Source organism: Stenella coeruleoalba (assembly GCF_951394435.1).
Source record: "Stenella coeruleoalba genome assembly, chromosome: 10".
Classification (NCBI taxonomy): Eukaryota; Metazoa; Chordata; class Mammalia; order Artiodactyla; family Delphinidae; genus Stenella; species Stenella coeruleoalba.
In genome coordinates, this window is record NC_137156.1 from 49,179,280 (window position 1) to 49,201,819 (window position 22,540).

The window sequence follows — 22,540 nt, forward strand, 5'->3', positions numbered from 1 at the left end:
GCTCCCAGTGAAAAGTGCAGGCCAGTGGTCCCCAACCTTTTTTGGCACGAGGGACCGGTTTTGTGGAAGACAATTTTTCCATGGACTGGGGGGCAGTGGGGGGGTGGGGGTGAGGATGTGATGGTTCAGGTGGTGATGCGAGCAATGGGGAGCAGCAGATGAAGCTTTGCTCACCCGCCCGCTGCTCGCCTGCTGCTCACCTCCTGCTGTGAGGCCGGGTTTCTAACAGGCACGGGCCCGGGGGTTGGGGACTCCTGGTGTAGGCATTATCCCTGACTCCTTGTCTGTTACCCCTGAACTGATGCTTCTACTCCTCTGCCTTTTACCCCCTTGCCATCTCTTGCTCAGATTATTATACTCACATCTTAACCAGTTTCCCTGTTATTCCCACTCCTGCCTCCCTGCCAGCTCTTCTAGTTCTCTGCAGAAGAAAATCTGATGGTGCCATTTCACTGTGTAAAACCCTTCTAAGGATTTCCATTCCCCTCAGGACAAAGCCTAAACATTGAGCACTGCCTGCTGGTCATAGTGGTACATGCCTGTCCTCCTCTACCTCCATCCACCAGCTGACTCAGTGTAGATCATAGCTTACAAGGATGGTAAGCCCCTCTTGGATGGGTTTGGAGTCCCAATTCTGTGCTTCCACAGCACCCTCCCTGCCTTCCCCTGTCTGTGTGGGTACCACACTCGCCCGGTAGCACTTTTTAATTGTCTATCTTCCTCAGGGACTGTTGGTTCCCTCTGTCTTGTTCAGCGTGGAAACCACAGAACCTAGCATAGTGCTGGGCGTGTAGTAAGTACTTGGAAAATGTTTGTTGAATGAATGAATGACTGATATTTTATGAGCCTATGGGATAAGTACTGAAAGAATATTTGAAAAAAATTAAAATTTTAATTTATTGAATCAGTTAATAACTGTGAAAGCCTGAATTAACTCATTGGATAGTGCCTGGGTTGTAATGAGTACGATGTTAGCTATTATTGTTGTTGTTACTATTATAAGGCAGGAATGTAAGTGACTTTTTTCTTTTTCATTCTACTCTGAAAATTTAAGAAAAAAATAAATGATTTGGGATTAACATACATACACTACTATATTTAAGGTAGGTAACCAACAAGGACCTGTATAGCTACTGTACAGCACAGGGAACTCTACTCAGTACTCTGTAATAACCTGTATGGGAAAAGAATCTGAAAAGGAATGAATACATGTATATATATAACTGATTCACTTTGCTGTACACCTGAAACTAACACAACATTGTAAATCAACTATATTCCAATATAAAATAAAAAAGAAAAAAATAAATATTTGCAGTTGGATCTCTTCTTAAACATTAAGGTGATGGCATGATTTGGTGATTTCCCACCTGCAGTATTTTTTTTTTTTTTTGCGGTACGCGGGCCTCTCCCTGTTGTGGCCTCTCCTGTTGCGGAGCACAGGCTCCGGACGCGCAGGCTCAGCAGCCATGGCTCACAGGCCCAGCCGCTCCGCAGCATGTGGGATCTTCCTGGACCGGGGCACAAACCCATGTCCCCTGCATCAGCAGGCGGACTCTCAACCGCTGTGCCACCAGGGAAGCCCCAGTAGTTTTGATTTACCTTTGGAAACAAACATTTTGAGGTGTGAGTGCAGTGAAGAAACCAGTGTTTCAGTGAATGTGTCTCATAAAAGATGAGGTGGCTTCTGCGTGTTATGTTTTCCATTGAAGGGTTAGTTTTATGGATCTCTTGAAAAATTGTCTATGGAATTTTGTTGTTGTTACAGTGTTTGCTGGCAGATACTCACTAATACACTTCTTGCAACTAAATTGAGCTTGTCCTAAGTAGCTTCTCACCCATTCTAGAATTATTTATAATATTTGGCTTTTTTGTAGGTGGATTGGATTGAATTCTTTCCAGAAGCCATACTATTGGTATCATGGACTCAAAGGTTGTGAAGAGCTCTTACAGTTTCATTACTAAATTTTATAAACAAATGTATTCATAAAGTCAGAGCTGTTTACAAACTATTTCCCATGAGCTTCATGAAATACGTTGATTATATAGATAATGTGCTTTGTGGCCTGTGGCCATGGCTGCCCTCTCTGAGCAGCCATTAGGAGGGAGAGGACACATGCCTTGGTTCAGGTCTTCACCCCTGCACGAGACGCTGGTGAGCTCAGCACCCAGGGCCCTCTGCCTCCACAGCTTGAGGAGGCTCTGCACACAGGTCTTCACTTAGAAGATAGCTTCTCCTGGGAAAATTAGCTTTAGATTTCAATTTCTATTATAAATCTAAAACTCACAGACACCTTTGTCTGAAGTGAAATCTTAAGAAAAGTTGACACCTATCTAGACTGTCCCCAAGTTGTATCATTTAAAAACCTCTTCTGATTCAGTAACTGGTCAACAGATCATTTATACATTGTATCAAGTACATCTCTGTTTTTATTATCTAGCTCACTATAAGGAAGCCGTTTTATGTGTAAGATTTCCAGTTGTAGAGTTGATTGTATGTTTTGAATTTAGGGTGATTTAAAAATCTGCCTACTACATTTCTTTAATAAGCAAGACCTCCTAAATGTCTTTCCTTTAGATTAAATTGAAGTTCCAGATTTAAAAGTGAAACCATCAAGATGGTGGTGTAGTCATGGAAATATTACACAGAGCTTATATGTTAAAATTCTAAATTACGTTGGTACCCAAATAGAGCTCTGCTTTTTGTAATGCTGGAAACAAAATAGGTACTCTATAAGTACTTTACTGATTGAGGAAATAAAAGTACTAGAAAGTTAGAAGTAAGTGCTATGTCTAAAGATGCTTGTGTAAAAAATTCATAAGCTCAGGATTTTTTAGAAAATATAAGTTAGTGGAATCATAAAAGGAGTGGTTCTGGTCAGAGATATGAAACATTGGAATTACTTCTTTTAATATTGTATGTTTTTAAATTGTCATTTCTCATTGAATGCTTTAGTTCTACCTGTATGACTGCATTTGCAAAATAATACGTTGCTTGAAACTGACTAAATGAAACGTGTGGAAGGTAAGCGTTTCTGCTCCCACGCACAGCCTTGCCCTTCATCCTTGGCTTAATCAGGAAACCGTATTTTTGGCGGTTATTTAAATATTAAAATACATTCAGAAGTTCCATAAATTAAATGTGTGAAAAGCAATGAATTCCAAACCATTTCTTTCTCTTACTGCTTTTATATGGAGGTTCCCCAAGTTTTTTCTTATATAAACTGGAAATTATATGGACTTCTTGTATTTAATCACAGTATGATTATTTTGCCCATTATCCTAGACTAATAGGAGACTTTATGTCTTTCTGTTTTCCCTAGCTTCACTTGATCCAAATTTTATCATGCCCACAGAATATTTTTACCCATAGTTTATTTGTTAAGTGGTTTCTTTCAGAGAAATGAGTGTTTACAGAAGAAGGATAGAATTTCATGTTCTTGATATTTTGAAGAAAGAAGTCTTGAGTGCTATCTTTAAGCACATTTCTTTAAAGTTTGGAATAACTTTTAATCATCTCTCTCACTGTTTATTGATATTTATTTGCATTACCTTAAGATATACGTAAGTGAATGAAAGTTCATTTTCATAGTCTTTAATGGTGAATAATTTATTTATATACAGGTATACAAGCTCTTTAACACTTAATATTGAGAGACAGAAGAGATTTAAATTGGGCTTGTTTCAGAATACCATCCTAGGAATCTGGCAACATCACTGATATATGAATGTTTGCTAATGTGGTTTGAAAGAAGGATCCTCATTAAAATCTTGTTGCTAAACAAGTGACAGAAACCTTACAAACAGCTTGAGGCTTCAGGCCAGTCACAGTTACTCCTGAAGAGATCTGGACAAGTGTGAAAATACAGAGACTGTGCCTTTATTGTAATCAGAACACATAAATGCTATCTGGAGTCAGGTCCCTACTTGAGGACATTTTTAGTCATATTAGGGAAAACAAATTTTAGCATATTTCAATGCCTAAGCCTTCTGTTGTGAATTTGTCAAGTGTAAAAGTATTGGGTGTGTTAAATTCAGAAAGTGTACTTTTGGTAATAGCCCTTGTATTCATGTTTTCCTGCAAGGGATTGGGGTTTGGTCAACTAGCATATGTTCATGAGGTAAAGTTCATGATGCTCATGACCTTTCTGTAGATGATACTTGAGTGTGCTGGTTGATCCAGGTCTCTGAGTGATGGTGAGGCTGCGAAGAGTCAGCCCACGGTTTGTCACCACCATCTAACAGTCACTTCTGGATTAACTTTACGTTCACATTCCCTTTGAGGGTTGCTCCTGTCTTAATTCTTATTTAGGATCATAACCCTTGCCTCTAGAAAGGCAGGTCTTAACATCAGGCTGTACGAAGAGCAGTTCATATGTAGGGATGCTAATGGCTTTCCAGAGTGGAAGTTAGTGGACTTTTCAATAACCTTGTGGCCCCCCATTCAGGACCTTTGATGAGAACGAGCTGATTGTAAGTCTGCTCTGCCTTTTTGAGTCATAGGGGATCCTCATCAAAGGACACAGGAAGTCCCCTTGCTCTGATTTGGCCCACGTGCCCAGCTCATCAGTGAAGAGATGACAAGAACATGTGTAGTTGAGTGAAAAAGATGCCTGATTCGGTTCAGGACTCAGTAAACAGTGGCAGTTCTGAGACTGGTGAACAGCAAGCTGAAGGAGCCCATGCTCTGAGGTGGAGCATCCCTGCCCCGCTGTGTGTGACCAGACACGCACACCGTTTGAAGTCAGGTCCTCTCCCACATCGGCTGTCCTCACTCCCATCGCCCCTCATCCTGCAGACTGTGCAGTGGACTTGGACGTCCGTGCCATAGGCCTCTTGGTCTGGCATAGCCCCTCGAAGGAGTTTCTTGTGCATTTACAAATCTCAATCATTTTCAGTTTGCTTGTGGTTTAAAATTTCACTTTTGTTACGTATTTTGTGTCTTCATGGAGACTCCTGAAATTACCTGCTTGCTTTAAGATGATTATAAATTTTATTTCTTAGTAGCTGAAAGGGTAATTCAGAGCTCAAGAAAAGAGGGGAATCCTGATAATTTTGTACTAAAAGAGTTATAAAAGCTATTCTCCAGCTTCTCTGTGAGGATGATGTCATATTTTAAGGTCTGACATGGACATGGTTGGTTACAGACTGGAGGCGGCTGGGGCTGGGACTAGAGCCCCCAGTGGGTAGGAGAAGGACCAGAAGAGCTCAGGAGAGTTGCTGCCCAAGCAGGGGAACCCCATACACTGTCCTGAGGAAGGACCTGGTCTGACCCAAAGCAGACCCAGTAGAGAAGCAGAGGGCCCCACTGTGGCTGGCCTCTGGCACCTGGGTTTTCTGGGTTGGTGGTCCTGAGAAGGCAGGATGCCAAGGGGCCAGTACAATTTAAAAGGGAAACTACCAGAATGGAAATGTGATAGAAAGCCGTTTGGATTTTCTGGGACATTTCAGAGTTGACTCAGGAATGGGATGGGAGCCCTATTATCAGAAGTGAAGGACCATGGCAGGTTGTGTGAAAGAAAGAGGGTAAATTGATGCCATCAGAAGACACACAGAAACTGGCCCCCAGAGGCCTGTGTCTGGGCACAACTCCCCTTTTACTCTTCTTATTCATTTCTTCTAGAATATACTCTTTTTTTTTTTAAATTGAAGTATAGTTGATTTACAATGTGTTAACTTCTGCTGTACAGCAAAGTGATTCAGTTATACATATATATATACATTCTTTTTTTAATATTCTTTTCCATTATGGTTTATCACAGGATTTTGAATATAGTTCTCTGTGTTATACAGTAGAACCTTGTTGTTCATCCATAGAATATACTCTTTTTCTCTGTAGGGAGACCTTGGAGATGCTGCAGGTTTGGTTTCAGACCACTACAATACAGTAAATATCATAATAGAGCGAGTCACACGAATTCTTTGGTCTCCTGGTGCATTTAAAAGTTATGTTCACACTATATTAAAGTGTGCCTTATGTCCAAAAAAAGAATGTACATGCCTTAACTAAACAATAGTTTATTGCTAAAAAATGCTAACCATCATTTGAGCCTTCAGCGAGTCGTAATCTTTTTGCTGATGGAGGATCTGGCTTTGATGTTGGTGGCTGCTGACTGATCAGGGTGGGGTTGCTGAAGGTTGGGGTGAATTTCTTAAAATAAGACAACAATGAAGTTTGTTGCATCGAAGGACTCTTCCTTTCATGAATGATTGCTCTGCAGCCTGCAGTGCTGTGTGATAGCATTTTGCCCACAGTAGAACTGCTTTCAAAACTGGAGTTAGTCCCCTCAAACCCTGCTGCTGCCTTATCAACTAAGTTTATATAATATTCTAAGTCCTTTGTTGTCATTTCAACAAGTTTTATAGCATCTTCACCAGGAGTAGATTCCATCTCAAGACCACTGTCTTTGCTCATCCATAAGAAGCGACTTCCCCTCTGTTCAAGTCTTATCAGGAGATGCAGCAATTCAGTCCCATCTTCAGGCTCCACTTCCAATTCCAGTTCTCTCGCTATCTTCTCTGTGTTGGCAGTTACAATAGTAACATCAAAGATCACTGATCACAGGTCACCGTAACAATTATATTAATACTGAAAAAGTTTGAAATATTTCAAGAATTATCAAAATATGACACAGAGACATGAAGTGAGGAAATGCTGTTGGAAAAATGGTGCCGATAGACTTGCTCAAAGGAGTGTTGCCACAAACCTTCAATTTGTAAAAAAAAAATGCAGTGTCTGCACAGTAGTAAAATGCAGTACAATGAAGTATGTCTGAATTAGAAATCCTACTTACTCTCTACATTCTGCCTCTGTGAAGTCCCTTCACTCTTCACCTCAGAGGTCTCCTCTCCCCCTTTCAAATCTACAGAGTAAAGGACTTTTATTCTGCCTTTTATCCATGTACACGTCTTTCGTGGAGCATGTCCTGTGAGCCAAGTACAGTCTAGGTAATAGATGTTAAATGAGTGAATATTTTAGAGCTGTTAACAATTACAGTGATGTAATTACAGGTCATTTTTTTCTTCCAAATTTTTTATTTCAGATTTCACTAAATGTTGCAAGGACTCTGGAATCCTTATGGTAGTAAAATGCCGCAAAGAAAATTCTGCATTGAAAGAATGTCTAACTGCTTAGTAAGTAGTTACCTCAGCGTTTGTGCTCCTGTGTATATGTGTGTGTGTAGTCTGTGTAGTAGATAAAAGTATGTTATTTAACTCATTATATGTAATCTCTACTTCTCCCCACCAAATTTGTCATATAGTTGGCTGAGTCTAAAATTTTAATTTGTTAAAGATTCTTCTAAGAAAAACGATACAACATATTTATGAAGGGTCTTTTCAAGTTTTGTGTGTTTGTCAGCATTTTATCTGATTAAAATACAAGATTTTTCATATGATTTAATAAATTCCTTTTCATGAACAGAAAATAGAATATATTATGTTTATCTCTTCTAATGAAAAGGTACTTTTGCCAGCCTTGGGATCTTTTGGACTAATGTAATTTAACTTCTAGGAGAGTTGCAATAAATCAAATGAAGGCTACAAAGGTAAATTTAGATTTTTGAAGTTAAATTACTTTGAAAAATAATTCTTAAATATCATGTTCACTGATATTCTGTTGTAGTTCCTTGAATCTTAAAGTAAAAATATGCAGAGGCCTTTGAATGCAGCTGCTTTCTGCTCATCTCCCCACATGTTTTATCACCCACATTATTGACAGGCAGTGTTGTGGATACAGTGCTTTAGTGAGTAGGGAGTTGGTAGTTGTCCGTGAGATCTTAGTTTTGGCGAACCCTTACTTCCTTCTGTACTCTGCTCCCCTAGCCTGTGAAGCATCTGTGTCAGGATTGTTTGATACTTCTTAGGCAATTACATAAAATGTGGTGATTATCTGAATCTTAAATTGTTTTCTTTTTTGATAACAAATAATGTACACATGAGTTTATAGACTCTTTTAGAATACTGAACCTCTACATTTATAGATGAGGAAACATACTCCAAGTCCGCATGTCTTTGCTCAAGTCAATAAACAATTCTAATAGCTGCTCTTTTTTATGAGCCCAGACCTGCACTAAGTGTTTAACTGTGGAGAAGTAAGAGTTCTGGTCCCTAGAGCTGCCAAGAGATGTTGAATGAATAGATGAACCTTTCACATTTGTGTGACTGAATTTGTTAAATTCCCTTTTGTACATTGATTGAAAGATTTTGACACCTTGGTTTCAGTCATCATATCATAGGGACTCATTATTCTTAGTTGGGACAGGGCAGCACTGGAGCCAGGAGCAGGGACCATGGGGAAGGCAGCGAGCTGGTGTCTCCTGGGTCCCCCGGGGCGTAGCTCCCCCTGCAACCCATGCAGGGTCCTCACTGTCAGGTGGGGTGATTCTTCCTCACGTGGAAACACGTCACCCCAGCGCTGGCACATAGGAGATACTATGTACTCAGTAATTGTTAGCTCTTTTTAAAAGTTTGTCTGTGTTATTTGTTAGCTTTTGTTATCTGGATATTAATCATTGGCATATCCTGCCATCTGTCGCCCCCTAGAGATGGAGAAGATAACAGGTCCCAGTCCATCCTGGGGTGCAGGGGGAGGCTGTAACTGCTTAGAAGAGAGGGGAGCAAACCAAGAGGAGTGACTGACATTTGTGGGAAAGAAATGAGAGCTATTAGGAAGAATTCTACTTGACCTCAAGTCTCAACATACTCTAAGAAATACTGCTTTTTTGTCTTTGCTTGAGTGGGGGCTCTGCTTTACTTACTGTCAACATTCCATGGGTGGAGCCACTACCCTCTCTCATCTCCGCCTGGTGACACCCTGAGTCAGTTTTGTGTTCTATTATTTCTCCCCGTCTCTTCTCACTCATCCTTCAGTAAACTGCAGTCTGGCTTCTGCCCTCACGACACTGGAACTGCTCTTCTGGGAGGTTCCATCTTTTCTCTGATACTTGACCCCTCTCTGGAAGCCCCTGGAAGTCCCTTCCATCTGGCTTCCCTCTTTAAGCTCTTTCCTGTCTCCTCGGCATCTCTACCTATTTCTTCTCCACCTTTTCTTCCTTAACCTCTTCCTTAAAGCTGGTTCCCCAGGTTCTCTTCTCCGTTTTAAATCTGAGAAGGCTCAGTTTGCACCTGTGGAATTCAGCTGCTTCCTATGGGTCATGGCATGTCTCCACTTCCCTCTGCTGGTCCGAAACCGAACAGAGCTCCTTTGACTCCTGCCTCGTGTCTTTGTGAATTATAGTTGTCTTGGATCTAGAATCTTCCTGATCTCCTGTTGATTTCATCTCCTCATTCTCCCCCAGATCCACTTCATCCTTTTCATCAGAACTGTGCTTCCTTTGGCTTAGGTCCTCCTCATTTCTTGTCTGGATTATTGTAATAGCTTATTTATTGGACACCCTTGCTGCCCACCTTTAGCCTATCTGCCACATGCTGTCAGACTCATCTAAGGCAGTGGTCCCAACCTTTTTGGCACGAGGGACCAGTTTCGTGGAAGAGTTTTTCCACGGTGGGGGCGGGGAGGGGATGGTTCAGGCGGTAATGCGAGCGATGGGGAGCGGCAGATGAAGCTTTGCTCCTTGCCCGTCGCTTACCTCCTGCTGTGCAGCCCAGTTCCTAACAGGCCGCAGAGCAGTACCGGTCCGTGGCCCAGGGGTTGGGGGCCCCCAATCTAAGGCACAGAACTGATCTTACAGTTGCTTTGTGAACAGTGCCCGTTCAGGGTAGATTTGACTTCTCAGTGGGGCATGAATGGATCGCCATGATTTGGCCCTCCCCATTCCAGCATCTCATGCCCTTTCTCCTGCACATGATCTGCTATGGTGGTACTAATCTACTTGTCCTTCTTCATGCATCACAGTTTTTCCTCATCTGTGGGATTTTCCACATGTGCCTTCTATGTGGGTTTCTGTTGGTCCTTCAAAATGCAACTCAAACGTCTCCCCCTCACAGCTCCCCTTTTTCCACTCTGCCCCATGTTTCGGGCCACAACTGCCGTAGTACTTTGTGTACATAATTGTGATGCAGTCTTGTCTGCTCTCATGGATCCCTGAGGATGGGTGCCCTGACTTCCCATTGTCCTATCCTGGGACATTGGTATTCAAAAAAGAACCATTAGGTCTTTTTTTTCTTTAATTTGGTAGCCTACTGTTTACAATGAATTTATGACCATTACTAAAAACCTGCTTCTAAAGATTGTGCCTGATGAACCGGATGTCTGAATTTATTGTTAAAATAAGCTTATATGCTTACAAAGTGATTCCCTTTAAAAGATTTTCATTTTTTCATAGCTATAATGATCCAGCCTTTTATGAAGAATGCAAAATGGAATACCTGAAGGAAAGGGAAGAATTCAGAAAAACTGGAATTCCTACCAAGAAAAGGCTGCAGAAGCTTCCCACAAGCATGTAGGCAAATATTCAAATGATACTCAGTAACGCCAATGTTCATGGAAATCACAGTCACCTGAAATGATGGACTCAAAGAAGTGTCTGCTTTATCCTTAATTATGGAAATAATTTTATCTGAAATAAAGGTTTTTCTTAAACTTCAAAGTTGAGTTTATTGAATGGGATAGGAGTAAGTGGGGAATTGGCACATGGTTTACCTGGGCATAATGGGTTTATCCTTAATTATGGAAATAATTTTATCTAAAATATATTTTTTTAAACTTCAAAGTTGAGTTTATTGAATGGCATAGGAATAAGCAGGGAAATGGGACATGGTTTGCCTGGGTTGTAATGGGGTTTTTCATATAGAGAACAGCTATAGTTCTCTAACAGTGATACCAGTCTTTAGGTTTCCACATGAATCTTACTCATCAATCTATAGACTAATCATGGGACCAGAAGTAACTAAAGGAAAGCAGGAATGGAAGCCTTCAAAGGAGTTAATAACTTGGCAGTACAGCAGGATGGTCATGAACCTGGCTCCACCACTGAGGATTAACTGAGTAGGGAAGTAGAGTATGTACTTGGACATACTTGGAGTCTTGGACATGGTAAATGCGCTTTAATGGTTATTAGTAGAAGTAAAGGCTTATTTGGAAACATAGATGAGGAGATAAGTGCTTGTACATGAATTAGTTTTACTTACATCTTTAATAGAAAATTTCCTAAAATGTAGTGGCATTCCTTGACCTGTTAATTCTGCTACTGAAAATATTTTAATCTTTTAAAAAGTCTTCTTGGGCTTCCCTGGTGGTGCAGTGGTTGGGAGTCCGCCTGCCGATGCAGGGGACGCGTGTTCATGCCCCGGTCCGGGAGGATCCCGCATGCCGCGGAGCGGCTGGGCCCGTGGGCCATGGCCGCTGAGCCTGCGCGTCCGGAGCCTGTGCTCCGCAACGGGAGAGGCCACAGCGGTGAGAGGCCCGCGTACCGCAAAAAAAAAAAAAAAAAAGTCTTCTTTATAAGGATGAATGACCATTTTGTAACATAGTAGTGGTTTCAGGAACTAGTGTAAAAAATTTCTGTCCTGATGTAATAATTTGATCCCAGATTCAGCTTTTATATTAAAAGTTGCTTTTTTTCCTATGAGCTGTTAACTCTTCACCATAGCCATTGCAACTAGTTTCCAGGTAAGTAAAATTTTTATGTATTTACATAGTTTTTATTAAAATCACAAATAGAAATTCCTGCCTACTAGGACAAGATTTAACTGAGGCCATCGAGTTAAAAGTAAATAGGACCCTAAAGAACCATGCGATGTTCAAGTTCCACACTTTGCTCTTGAGTAGACCACTCAAAGGAACTACTTGACTCTTATTTGAAACCCAGAGAGACCACATTTTCCAGGTATACAGATCAAAAGGAGGGAGACAACAGGAGCAGACAAGCAAAGCAGATACAGCCACAGAGACCACATGGCATGGGGGTAAACAAGCCCATGCTCCTCTGGGGGCCTTTTGATTTCCTAGAGCACAGGAATTAGTTTGTTTTCAATGACTTAAGTGAGGAAAGGGCAAAATGGTTACTTTAAAAAGCTACTAAAAATATACAACTTGTGGTTATTTTATAATTATTTTAATTAGAATTAGAGGGGCCAGCTTCATTTTTATGTGGAAAATTCATCTATGTAGATGTTGCTTCCCCACAAGTGCTAGACAGACTAGGTTATAAAGTATAAAAATGTCCACTGCATGCATGGTACTCTGGGGAATCCGTCCCCGTCCACTCGGCTCTTCCTCTGGCTGGCACCCCTGCACCTCTGCTGACCCTCTCCTGTTCAGTTACAGGCCACAGATCTTCTACCCGTATGATCTGCCTTCTCCAGACAGCGTTTCTGCATGAGACCATGACTGTTTTCACAGGATTCAGTCCTTTAGTGCTTGAAGCCTGAACTCTCCCCTCTAGTTTGGTTCTTGTGTTCCACAGAGGTACATCCCTGCTCTAGTTATGAATTAGGTTCCACTTTAGCAGAACCTCAGTTTCCTTTTAGAGAAGATGTAACTTGTATTTTAGCTAATGGGGAGGATTGAGAGGCTTTTGTTGTTGTTATCCGTGTTCTTTTCACTCTGTTGAGTTATGGATGTGCTGAATTGGGTTATCCTTAACGAAAATCTGGAGGTTAAAGAAATTTTCAAGGGAAGTCCTTTGGAGCAAGCTTCAACTAGTATGAAACAAGTCAACAAAATTTTCCATTTTAAATAAGCTACAGATGGGCCATTCTCTCACTTCTCTTTGAATCTTACCAATAACAGAAATGATCATAAAATACATTTAAAAATTTATGACTGGGAAAATTTCTTTTGGTTACCCTTTCCTAAATAGTTTTACATCATTTGTTTAGCACTCTAAACTGTCAAGAACATCTAGCATACCTGTTTGATAGCTACCCTATTGTTTAGATGCAAAAGCATTGTCTCCATTCAGAAGTTGGTTTAACAAGACAAATGTCTGTTACATGAATTAGATTAACAACCTATAATTAGTACATGACCCTGGAATATTTAGGCAAGGACAATATTTCCACTTAAATTTCAAACAAAAATAATTTATTTTAAGTAATGTCTTGGCATTGTTCAAAACATTAATCAAGCCATTATGTCATATGACTTATTTTCTTTACAAAGGAAAATGCTCCATCTTGGTTTTAAAAAAGGCAAACCAGTAAGCTACATTAGAGATTAGATATAATGTACAGCCTATGCAGCCACATGACAAATAGTTTCTGCTGCTTTGTTATTACACAGGTAGTTGCTTCCTTCCGCTAAAGCCTGGGGTCTTGTATTTGTTTTATGCATACTGGGTTTTGTTCTATTACTTGGCAGGAGATTGTACTCCCTCGAGTCAGCTGTGTTCATTGGTCAGAATAAATTCCAGCATCTGACACCAACTCCATTAATCACAGACAAGCTTGAATAAGTGAGTAAGATAATAGAAAGACAAATATCTGGTGAATGGTGAACACTGTTTATATATGTATGCTATTCAGTTAATGTAGAAGAGATTTGAAATATTCTTTTGAGTCCAAGGTGTTTGCAACTGTCTATCAAAAAGGATAAAGGCCTTCTACATGAAACGCTTTATCTCAGGCAAAAGATGTAGGAACGGAGACATATATTACTAATATTCTTAATACCACCACCCTGAAAGAATACAGAGAAATTTCCATATGAAGCTATCCTTGTTACTTGTTTATAAATGATAGGCTCTTAGAATCAAAGCGTTGGGGGACATTTCATGATTATACTATTATCATATATCAATACAGCACAGAATTTGGTTTCTAGGATTCTAATTAATTAAAAACCACTTTCTCAATAAGTAAAATCATTACATTTCAAAACAAAGTTTAACCAGTTAATAAGCTGCTCTACGTAACAAGCAGGTGTAGACCCTTTGAAGAAAACGGCTTTATACAGTTACACACCCATTGGGATTTTCACTATAGCACTGAAGGACAGATTAGACTGAAGCCTTTGTGATACTATTCCTACTTCTAACTGGATAATGTATATGACTGTAATAGTTTATTCACACACCACATAGTTTTTCAACTATTTCATCACTTTTTTTCAATTAAGACTTGAGGGATGTACCAGGACAGAGTTGGCTTCAACGAGCAGATTTCAAGTCTTAAAATCCAAATTGTACTTTAAATTTTATCAACATCGTGATCATAAAATGACTTTAAATCTTATACTTTGAGACACAATACCACATATAGATGCAATAACCCAGATAATATTGTTCCACTGTAATTTCCTTATCCTTACGCATTATAAGGTCAGCAGAAATATAACCTAAGTCACATTGCCATTTCACTCCTTTATGCAACTTAAAGCAACTTAACATGCTTTTTCTCTGATACAATGGTCTCCTTTATTTTTATGAGTTAGGCATTTCTCATGCTTTGTAAAACCGTGTCTGAAAACTTTCAATTCCATTCTTCATGTGATGGGCAGAAATGTACAATTATCATCAAAGGTAGAGTTGTCATTGTGAAACACCTTAGGTTTATTAATTAGTAACACATATCTGATTCTTAGCCGGAGGGTGTTCTTTCACACTGAAAAATCAACTACATAATAGGGTACATTATGTGCAAATGTAAATACTGAAGAACTCTGCAAAAGTTTAATCAAAATCTGCTTTCAGTTTGTTAATGATTTCCCAAGAAAACCACTGAGGGAGATACAGCAACCTCGTGAGAACGTCATAAATCTCTTCATAATTAATTTTTATAATGGCAGTTTTGATTATGTTGATCCAAGTAATGCAGTGGTGGCAGGTTGGGTAAAGGCAAAGGTTTATTTTTAGTTTCCCCAAATGTTGTCTCACTTGATTTAGGAGGGCTTGGGAATACCCAAGAATTATCTTCCAGAGAATTTCTGCCATAAGAATTGTGTTCCTGAAAGTTTGTGCCATCGTGAGGAATGGATCGCTCATGATCTGTCCATGACTGGAGAGCTGCTTTCTCTGATAAAACCTTTGCATCTCCTGGTAAAGGGGAAGACGTGGCATGACAAAGAGTTTTGCTGTTTGGTGAGAGAGGGGCCTGTCTTTTGTATGTTGCAGTAAAATTCATCAAGTGCAGCTTTGTGCTGTCTTTCCCAAGGTCTTCCATGCATCCTGCTGGGGCACAAGCTGAAAAGAAAGCACAGGCTAAGCATCAGCTGTCCTGGTATTTATGATCATAAAACAGTAAACAAACACTTTGTTAATTTGGTTGATTCTAGAACTGGAAATGGACATTTCCAAGTTAGTGCGATCACTGTGGCAGTGTGACTTGAAGTTGACAGATGAACTCTGTTCTAATCCTGGATCCGCTATTTACTGACAGGGTGACACTTCACTGCTCCAAGTGTCACTTCTCTCGTCTGCAAAATGGACACAGGAATCTTGTCTCGCCCATATCATAGTGAACATGAGGAAATTCCTATTTTAAAAAGCTGGAAACCAATTCACTTAAAATACAAGTAAAGACCCTGTTCCTGGCTCTTAATATGGCTGGAGAAGGCTTGCAGAATGTTTGTGTGTCAGTGGAGACTAAGAAAGCTGTTCTTAAGTTTTAATAATTTTGTTAGATGTAATATTCCTTAGCTTAGTCAAATCTGTTTTCCATAGGTGGTCCAAAAGTAAATTTTTCCAGAAATAACTACATTGTGAATTGGTGAGACCCAACTGAAATTTGATATATATTAAAGGCTTTAATGGATAAAACAATTTAAATTAAAAGCTATAAAATCATCTCATTTCTTGTCAAATATATATAATGGTAAATGTAAGTTCTGCTATGGTCACAATATAGGTCAAAAAAAAGCAAAAAAAATGAGTTTAGTAACATGTAATGGCTTAGAAGACAGACCGCTCTCCAGCTGCTGTTCAGCCACAGACAACACAAAGCAAGGGCGTGCCTCCCTCCCTCTGTACGGATACCAAGTGCCACCAAGGCCTGACTCTAGTTTTAAAGGAGAAAGAAACTGAACCACATTAAAAAATAAGCTCACTGCCCCTTTTCTTGGGAGGAGGTGACAGTGCTCAGCTTCTGGACAGGGTGACATGTGGGTCTAGAGAAAAGGTGACCTGGGCTTATCTCTGTCCACTCCACAAAGCACTCAATTCTTTGTGGAGAGTGGTGGCCCCAGGCCTGGCACTGTCGTAGGAAACGTGCTAGAAACTTGCGGTTAAAATCCTTCACCAGCTCAGAAACGACACGACAATAAGCGTTTCCAAATGAGTAGAGAGCATTTCTCCTTAATTATTTTTTGGAAGTTCTATTTAGTATATAAGAGGCTCACTGAAAAATTACTCCATGAGTCTCATTTAAGAGAGGTCTTATTTCTACCATCAACTTAAAGTTGTCTCATATGTAACCCTGGCCACTGGAAAACCTGAGGACAAAATGAACCGTAAACTAAGTTGGGGCATGCCAAAGTACCTTATTGTTTTGCCTGGTTCGTAAGTAACTAACCCTAGAAACGGAAAGGCAATTCTGAATTTAGCTTTCTGTCCCAACATGCAACGTCCCCCACCCCACAAGAAACATTTCTGAGGAGAACTATTTATAAAATCTCTCGTGCCCTCTTTAGGGACAATTTGAGGTGCAAATGACAATTTTAAATTAATGATTTTTTAAAAAATAAAAAGTCACATCTCATTCCTTTAAAAATAAAGTTTACAGCATTCAAATTTACATTACACAACTTTACAGGAATACAATCATTACGTAATAAAAGGTACAAATGCACTGATTTTTCTCAGTATAGAAACAGCTTTGGCAAAGTAGCCACTACTAGTTAACACAAAACTCAGGAAAAGGTTTAATCAGCCAAGCAGTTAAATATGCAAAGCAATGAAAATTTTTGTTTGGTTGAAAGGGCTAAGTGAATATAGCATCTAGTCTCTATTCAAAACAATCTGTTCTTTAAGGAAAGAAAAATTAAGTTTACAAAAATGAAAATAACCAAGTAACGAATCAGAGTTCTCTCTTTAAAAACAATTTAAAGAGCTACGTCTTTGGTATATTCTGTAGCACTGGAATGAAAGTAGCTTTTGGTGTCTTTTTTTTTTTTAATATATGAAGTAGTTGTGGTAAAAGGTCAACTAGAGCAAACTTAACACCTCAGCCTTGAACACATAAGCAACACTTGGCTGAGAAAAAAGCCACAAGGGGAAAAGAATACAGTACTGAAGAAACACACATCAGCAACACCTTTATGTGTGAAGTTGACCAGTATGAGGCTGAAGCCAGAGCAGAGAATGGGTGGCTGTGAATAGACTACATATACTTTGGCTTATCAAACTCATTTGATGAGATTTCGATAAGATACGATAACGAGTTGCTCTTTGAGCAGTTTGGCTGGAATCAGTGGTTTCCGGCAAACCCTGACTTGCCTTTCTTGATTGCAGTTGGGGTTTTCAGCTTTCTTAGCAGTTCAGCTTGTACTTGAGTCACCAGATGTAAATTAGACATTTCTCTCTTCAGTTCCCAGTATGCACTTTGCATATTATCACTGAAATACAGGGTTGTTTTTTTTAAAAAAAAAAGTTAACGGTTATTATTCTCTGTGGAGAGAAGGGAATAACTTTAAAATAGAAATGAGCTTATCTTCATTTCTGCTCAAATTGTTGTGAAATAATACAAATTAAACAAAACATCCTCATTAAATAATTAAAATATTTAAATAGAGCATTATAACAAGTGAAAAAATCTTATTCACAATAACACTGACCTAATTTTTATCAATTAACTGAACTATATTAAACAGAAGGGTATTATAAAAAGTATTCTAACCAACGAGTTTAATAGTGCTCTCCTCAGGACTGAGATTTTATGATAGCCTATGATGTGCAGTGGCGTTAATATATTTAATAGTAAGGAATATGGTCTTCACTTGCAAATCTGATCAAGAATAGGGCTTCCCTGGTGGTGCAGTGGTTGAGAGTCCACCTGCCGATGCAGGGGACACGGGTTCGTGCCCCGGTCCAGGAAGATCCCACATGCCGCTGAGCAGCTGGGCCCGTGAGCCATGGCCGCTGAGCCTGCGTGTCCGGAGCCTGTGCTCCGCAGCGGGAGAGGCCACAGCAGTGAGAGGCCCACGTACCGCAAAAAAATAAATAAATAAAGTGACATTCATTCATGGATGGATTTTGAATTTGTATTTATCTTTTGATTATTCTGTTCTGATGTTGTGAATTGAAATGCTGTTATCAATTCTGAATGTACACCGAAGCCCACATTAAAATTTAGGTTTCATGCATTCCAGTCTTTTATGTTTGACTGGGCTGTCTCATATTGTTGGTTCTAAACCAATGTGACATGACAGCACAAGACATGAAGAGCCAGCTGATTTCCTGGTAAGGGAAAAGGAGCTGGAGAGAGGATTATATGAAACAGAAATAAAAACTTCACAAATACCTCTCATTTTACCTCAATTATCTGAAAAGTTATAAATCAGTTATTTTAAACCTAATTTTATTGAGTTTCATCTTCCATTAAGCATTCTTATTTGCATATTCATGATTTTTTTTAGGTTCTTAGTTGCCAACTAAATAAATCAAAATCTTCAACACATACGTAAGAACAACTGATCTCATAGTGTTCAAACAACCCTACTGCCTCTTAAAGATATTATTCAAATTTACATTACACAACTTTACAGGAATACAACAACTGATCTCATAGTGTTCAAACAACCCCTACTGCATCTTAAAGATATTAGTATAATTTTAGTAATAATGAAATCAAATTAAACAAACATGTCACGTCATGCTTCAATTTCTGTCTAGCTATAAACAAAAACCTTTAAACTACAAGGATAACACTCTTCATATCTAAATCTAATATCTTATTCTAATTATGGAAACAACAGATATATTCAAAAACAGTTATTTTGAATTATGACATTCCTTTTTTGTCAAAATATTCCCATTCCACTCAGACTATAATTCTTTCAATAGGAGCAGGAGAATAAACTTTATACTGCTTTTGAGAAAAATCTACTTGTTTTAATCTGTTGTAACGTCATTTGTTAACCAGTTGTCTATTAAAAAACACAGGGATTTTTGCAGGTTTTTGATAGGTGTGAAATAATTACTTCACAAAAATTAGTTAACCACCTCTGCTTCGGCAGTCAACATCTGAGCCGTGCGCTACAATGAGTGTCTCACATAGGAACTGTCTGAAGTGTGAAGAGTCAGTGGTTCCTTGGTGCAATTCTGGGCATTCAGCATGCTTCCCAAAAAGAGTTACTCACATTACGTAGCAGCTAAGTGTAAACACTGTACATGTGCTAATTCATGCAGACAGTCATGATATGAATCATACAGATTAAAAACAGTGGCTTGAGATTGTAAATCAGTACCTGACTTGGAGAAAAGCAAGTACAGTACTCAAGACAGTGTTTGGATACTGGAATATCAAACATTGCATCATTCAAAATAGCTACCCATATAAAATAAGAGAAGATTATAATAGAGGTGTTAATGCAGCACTAATACACATTTTCCAATTCAATTTAATGAAGACTGCTTATAAATTAGGTGACACCAAAAACTAGGTCACCTAGTTTAACATATGTCTAATCTTTTTCTTTGGCCCTTAATGTCACCTGAATAGAAAACTACAGATATAAAAAACTAAAATTATTACTAAGTATAAGCTCTCCCTCTTGTGGATAACAAAGTAATGGCAGTTACTTTACACTTCATTTATATTAAAGTGCTATAGTCTTCAAAGTGTGTTAAAATTTTTTAAATTCTACTTGAACAAATCATTGCTTAAGTAAGACTGGACAATTGTCATCCACAGATCTTTAGCAGAGCTCCAGCTAACCTTTACTTATCCAGGTATTTTTGAGCCTATAAACTGTTCCCCTTCTACCTCCCACCAGCTGGGAATATAAATTAATTTTGCTTTAAATACCATACAAGCAAAATCCTAATGATATATATAGTTGTGTACAAAGAACTCATAAAGCTACTTGAACACTGAGATGCAACACCAAAGCACCCCAAATGAAAACCCTAAGAAATAAGACAGATGAGACAAAAAGTTAACAGTGGTTGAGCATGTACTATGTGCTAGACAGGCACCTCACCCGGTTCTCACACAAATGCGGCAACCTGGGAGCTCACTTCACACACAAGAAAGCAGGTGCCGGAGAACTTCCTGACTCTAACAAGCTGCTGTTCAAAGCTGCCTTTCAGCTATCCAGTCCTGTGACTGACTGCTGCCCTTTGTGGGTAACATTTTTCAAATCATCATAACCTTCAGCTTCATCACATTTGCCAACTACTGACTTCCAACACAACCTTCTTCGTCCCAGTATAAAATTCCACACCTCTAAATTTTAAACGTAATGAAACCTGCTTATCCACATCTCAACAAGGGGGCACGTGTCCAGCTTACATAGTAAAAACTGTGTAAAAGCTCAGTTTTCTTAATTGACACTGTACGTTCAACTCTTTAATACTGAATGTTCCTTGTATAAGAAAAATCTACTTGATTTTGTTTTTTTTACTTCAGCCCTATTTTTCTTTAGCTTTTGAAAATTTATTGAACTATTACATTCCCCAGAGGAATTAAAATGAAAGTATGGGATAGTCTTAGCCAAGAACTAGAGACTTTGAAATGTATATCTTGACAACTGTGATTTCTTCAAACAAGCATCTTTCAAATATTTTTAATTGTAAGGCACAGCAAGCAATCATTTTACACTACAACCCATATTCTGTTATGTTCTATTCTGTTTTCTTATTTTTAAAATGCTTAACTCACAAAATTTCATGATCAACTAAGGCAACACAGCACAGTGTGAAAAACACTAACCTAATCCCTATTTTCTAAACCAAGAATTTGCATCTGAAGAAGTTACCTCATACCTAGATCTGGCTTAAGAACTGAAGGCAACAACATAAAGGTAACCCCAACTAGTACACTGGCAGGACATTGGCCAAGTTTCTGATGGGCAGGGCTGTTATTGTTAAATGATACTGTATACAATGAGGAACATATAAAAGGCCTCCAGTAATTAACATGTTCACTCAGGAAACAATATGGTACCACCTTGTTCCCCTGGCAATATGATGGAGGAAATGCAAAAAAGGAGGTGTTCCAAAAAGGGGAGTTTTCCAAATAACTGGAAAATAATCCTTAAAAATACCTGAACTTTTAGTTAATGGTTTTATGGAAACATTCCTACGTGCTTTTCTAATATAGTAAACTTAATTTATCATCTGAATTGTTCCATTTAGAAGTGGATGACGTAACTTAAAGACTAATAAAACATAGGACTATAAACTGTGAATAGGTATAAATGATAAGGTAAAGGAAAAACAAGATAAAATGCAGTCAGGAATGAGGCTAACATAAAAATGCATGATATAAAGTTTACCAAGGGTAAGCTACAGTTTGGTTATTAGTTTTCTAGTTGCTAACCAGAAGAGGGAGAGCTAATCAGTTCTGCAATCCACACTGCTATGGGTCTGCAAACACAGAAATGTACTTGAGCACTGGGGAGCCATTAGGACCCGCTTTAATTACACAGTTCTTTAACATACAGAAACTCTTAGACTGAACTTAATTCATTCTAAAAGCTTTTTCTCAGTTGATACCCTGAATTGATACTGAGCTTTAGAGAATTCAAAACTGTACTTCAAAGCCACAATTACATAGTTCTCAGCTTCAGAAACCAGACTCATCTCTTGGGGCCTTCCTCCTCCTCCAAATCCTGGCCTAGAGATCCTTCACTGTCTTTTTAGTTATATGATGCCTTCAAACACACATCTTTTTGGTGGGTGGCGGACAACTTTTCAAGTTATTCTCAAAAGAAGTGATCCAAATTATGTAACACTGCCCATGAATGGAAGCAGAAGCCCTGTTCTATACCATGTACTTCTAATAAACTATATAAGCCCTTTTATTTGACCTACTGATTCTAACATGCTTCTTTCCAAAAATGGTTTAAGAAGGCTTATAAAAATGACAAATACAACAAAATTAATAAGGGGAAACCTAGGTTGACAGGAAGAAAGAAGGTAACTGACATAGAAGACACCTTGGAAAAATAATTCACATGGACGCTATACTAGACACATGTTTTAAAAAAAGGAAAAACTTCCTTGCTGTATATTTAGATGAAAGTTGAAGGTATAAGTGAACTACTGTTTGAATGGCAGGGCTGAGAAGCTGCAATAGAGACTCTGGCCCATGACGCCTATAATACTTACTGCTGGCCCTTCACACAGGAAGAGGGGCTGCACCATGTTTCCTCATACTGTTTTCCCCAACTGAGCATTTCTCTCCATTAGATTTTTAATAGGAAGAATAGGTATGAGATAATTCAGTAAATTTTGGAAGCCAAACGAGCAAACCATGAAGTCAAATGAGTATGTTTCATTGGGTGGAAGCATCCAAGGAGAGAGGGGATGTTAACATAGCAGAACAAAAATTATCAGATAAAACAATGCACTTATGTTACTTAAATAAAAATGATATATATATTTGAGGAAAAAAAGGGCCGAAGTAGCATACATGAACTCTGATAGCTACTTTTATTCTTACCCCAAGAGGACAGTTCTCTTAAAATTCATGTCATTAT

At 38.9% G+C, this 22,540-nt stretch overlaps 2 protein-coding genes across 10 annotated transcripts in view; one reads left to right on the forward strand and one right to left on the reverse strand.

Annotated features, from left to right (window-relative positions):
• Positions 1 to 10,565, forward strand: part of CMC1 (C-X9-C motif containing 1) — a 130,226-nt gene extending 119,661 nt beyond the window's left edge. For 8 of the 9 annotated variants that reach the window (XM_079935565.1, XM_079935566.1, XM_079935570.1 and 5 more), the window contains 2 exons: positions 7,044 to 7,134; positions 10,287 to 10,565. In XM_079935565.1, the coding sequence (XP_079791691.1) occupies positions 7,044 to 7,134; positions 10,287 to 10,407 (212 nt within the window). In that variant the 3' untranslated portion in view covers positions 10,408 to 10,565. The remainder of the gene's footprint in view (positions 1 to 7,043; positions 7,135 to 10,286) is intronic. The other variant, XM_079935567.1, reaches the window with a different exon arrangement.
• Positions 10,566 to 12,076: 1,511 nt separating this feature from the next.
• AZI2 (5-azacytidine induced 2) overlaps positions 12,077 to 22,540 on the reverse strand; it is a 37,623-nt gene continuing 27,159 nt past the window's right edge. The window contains exons 7-8 of the mRNA XM_079935750.1: positions 17,334 to 17,452; positions 12,077 to 15,083 (exon numbers count right to left, since the gene is read on the reverse strand). Coding sequence (XP_079791876.1) covers positions 14,671 to 15,083; positions 17,334 to 17,452 — 532 coding nt within the window. The 3' untranslated portion in view covers positions 12,077 to 14,670. The remainder of the gene's footprint in view (positions 15,084 to 17,333; positions 17,453 to 22,540) is intronic.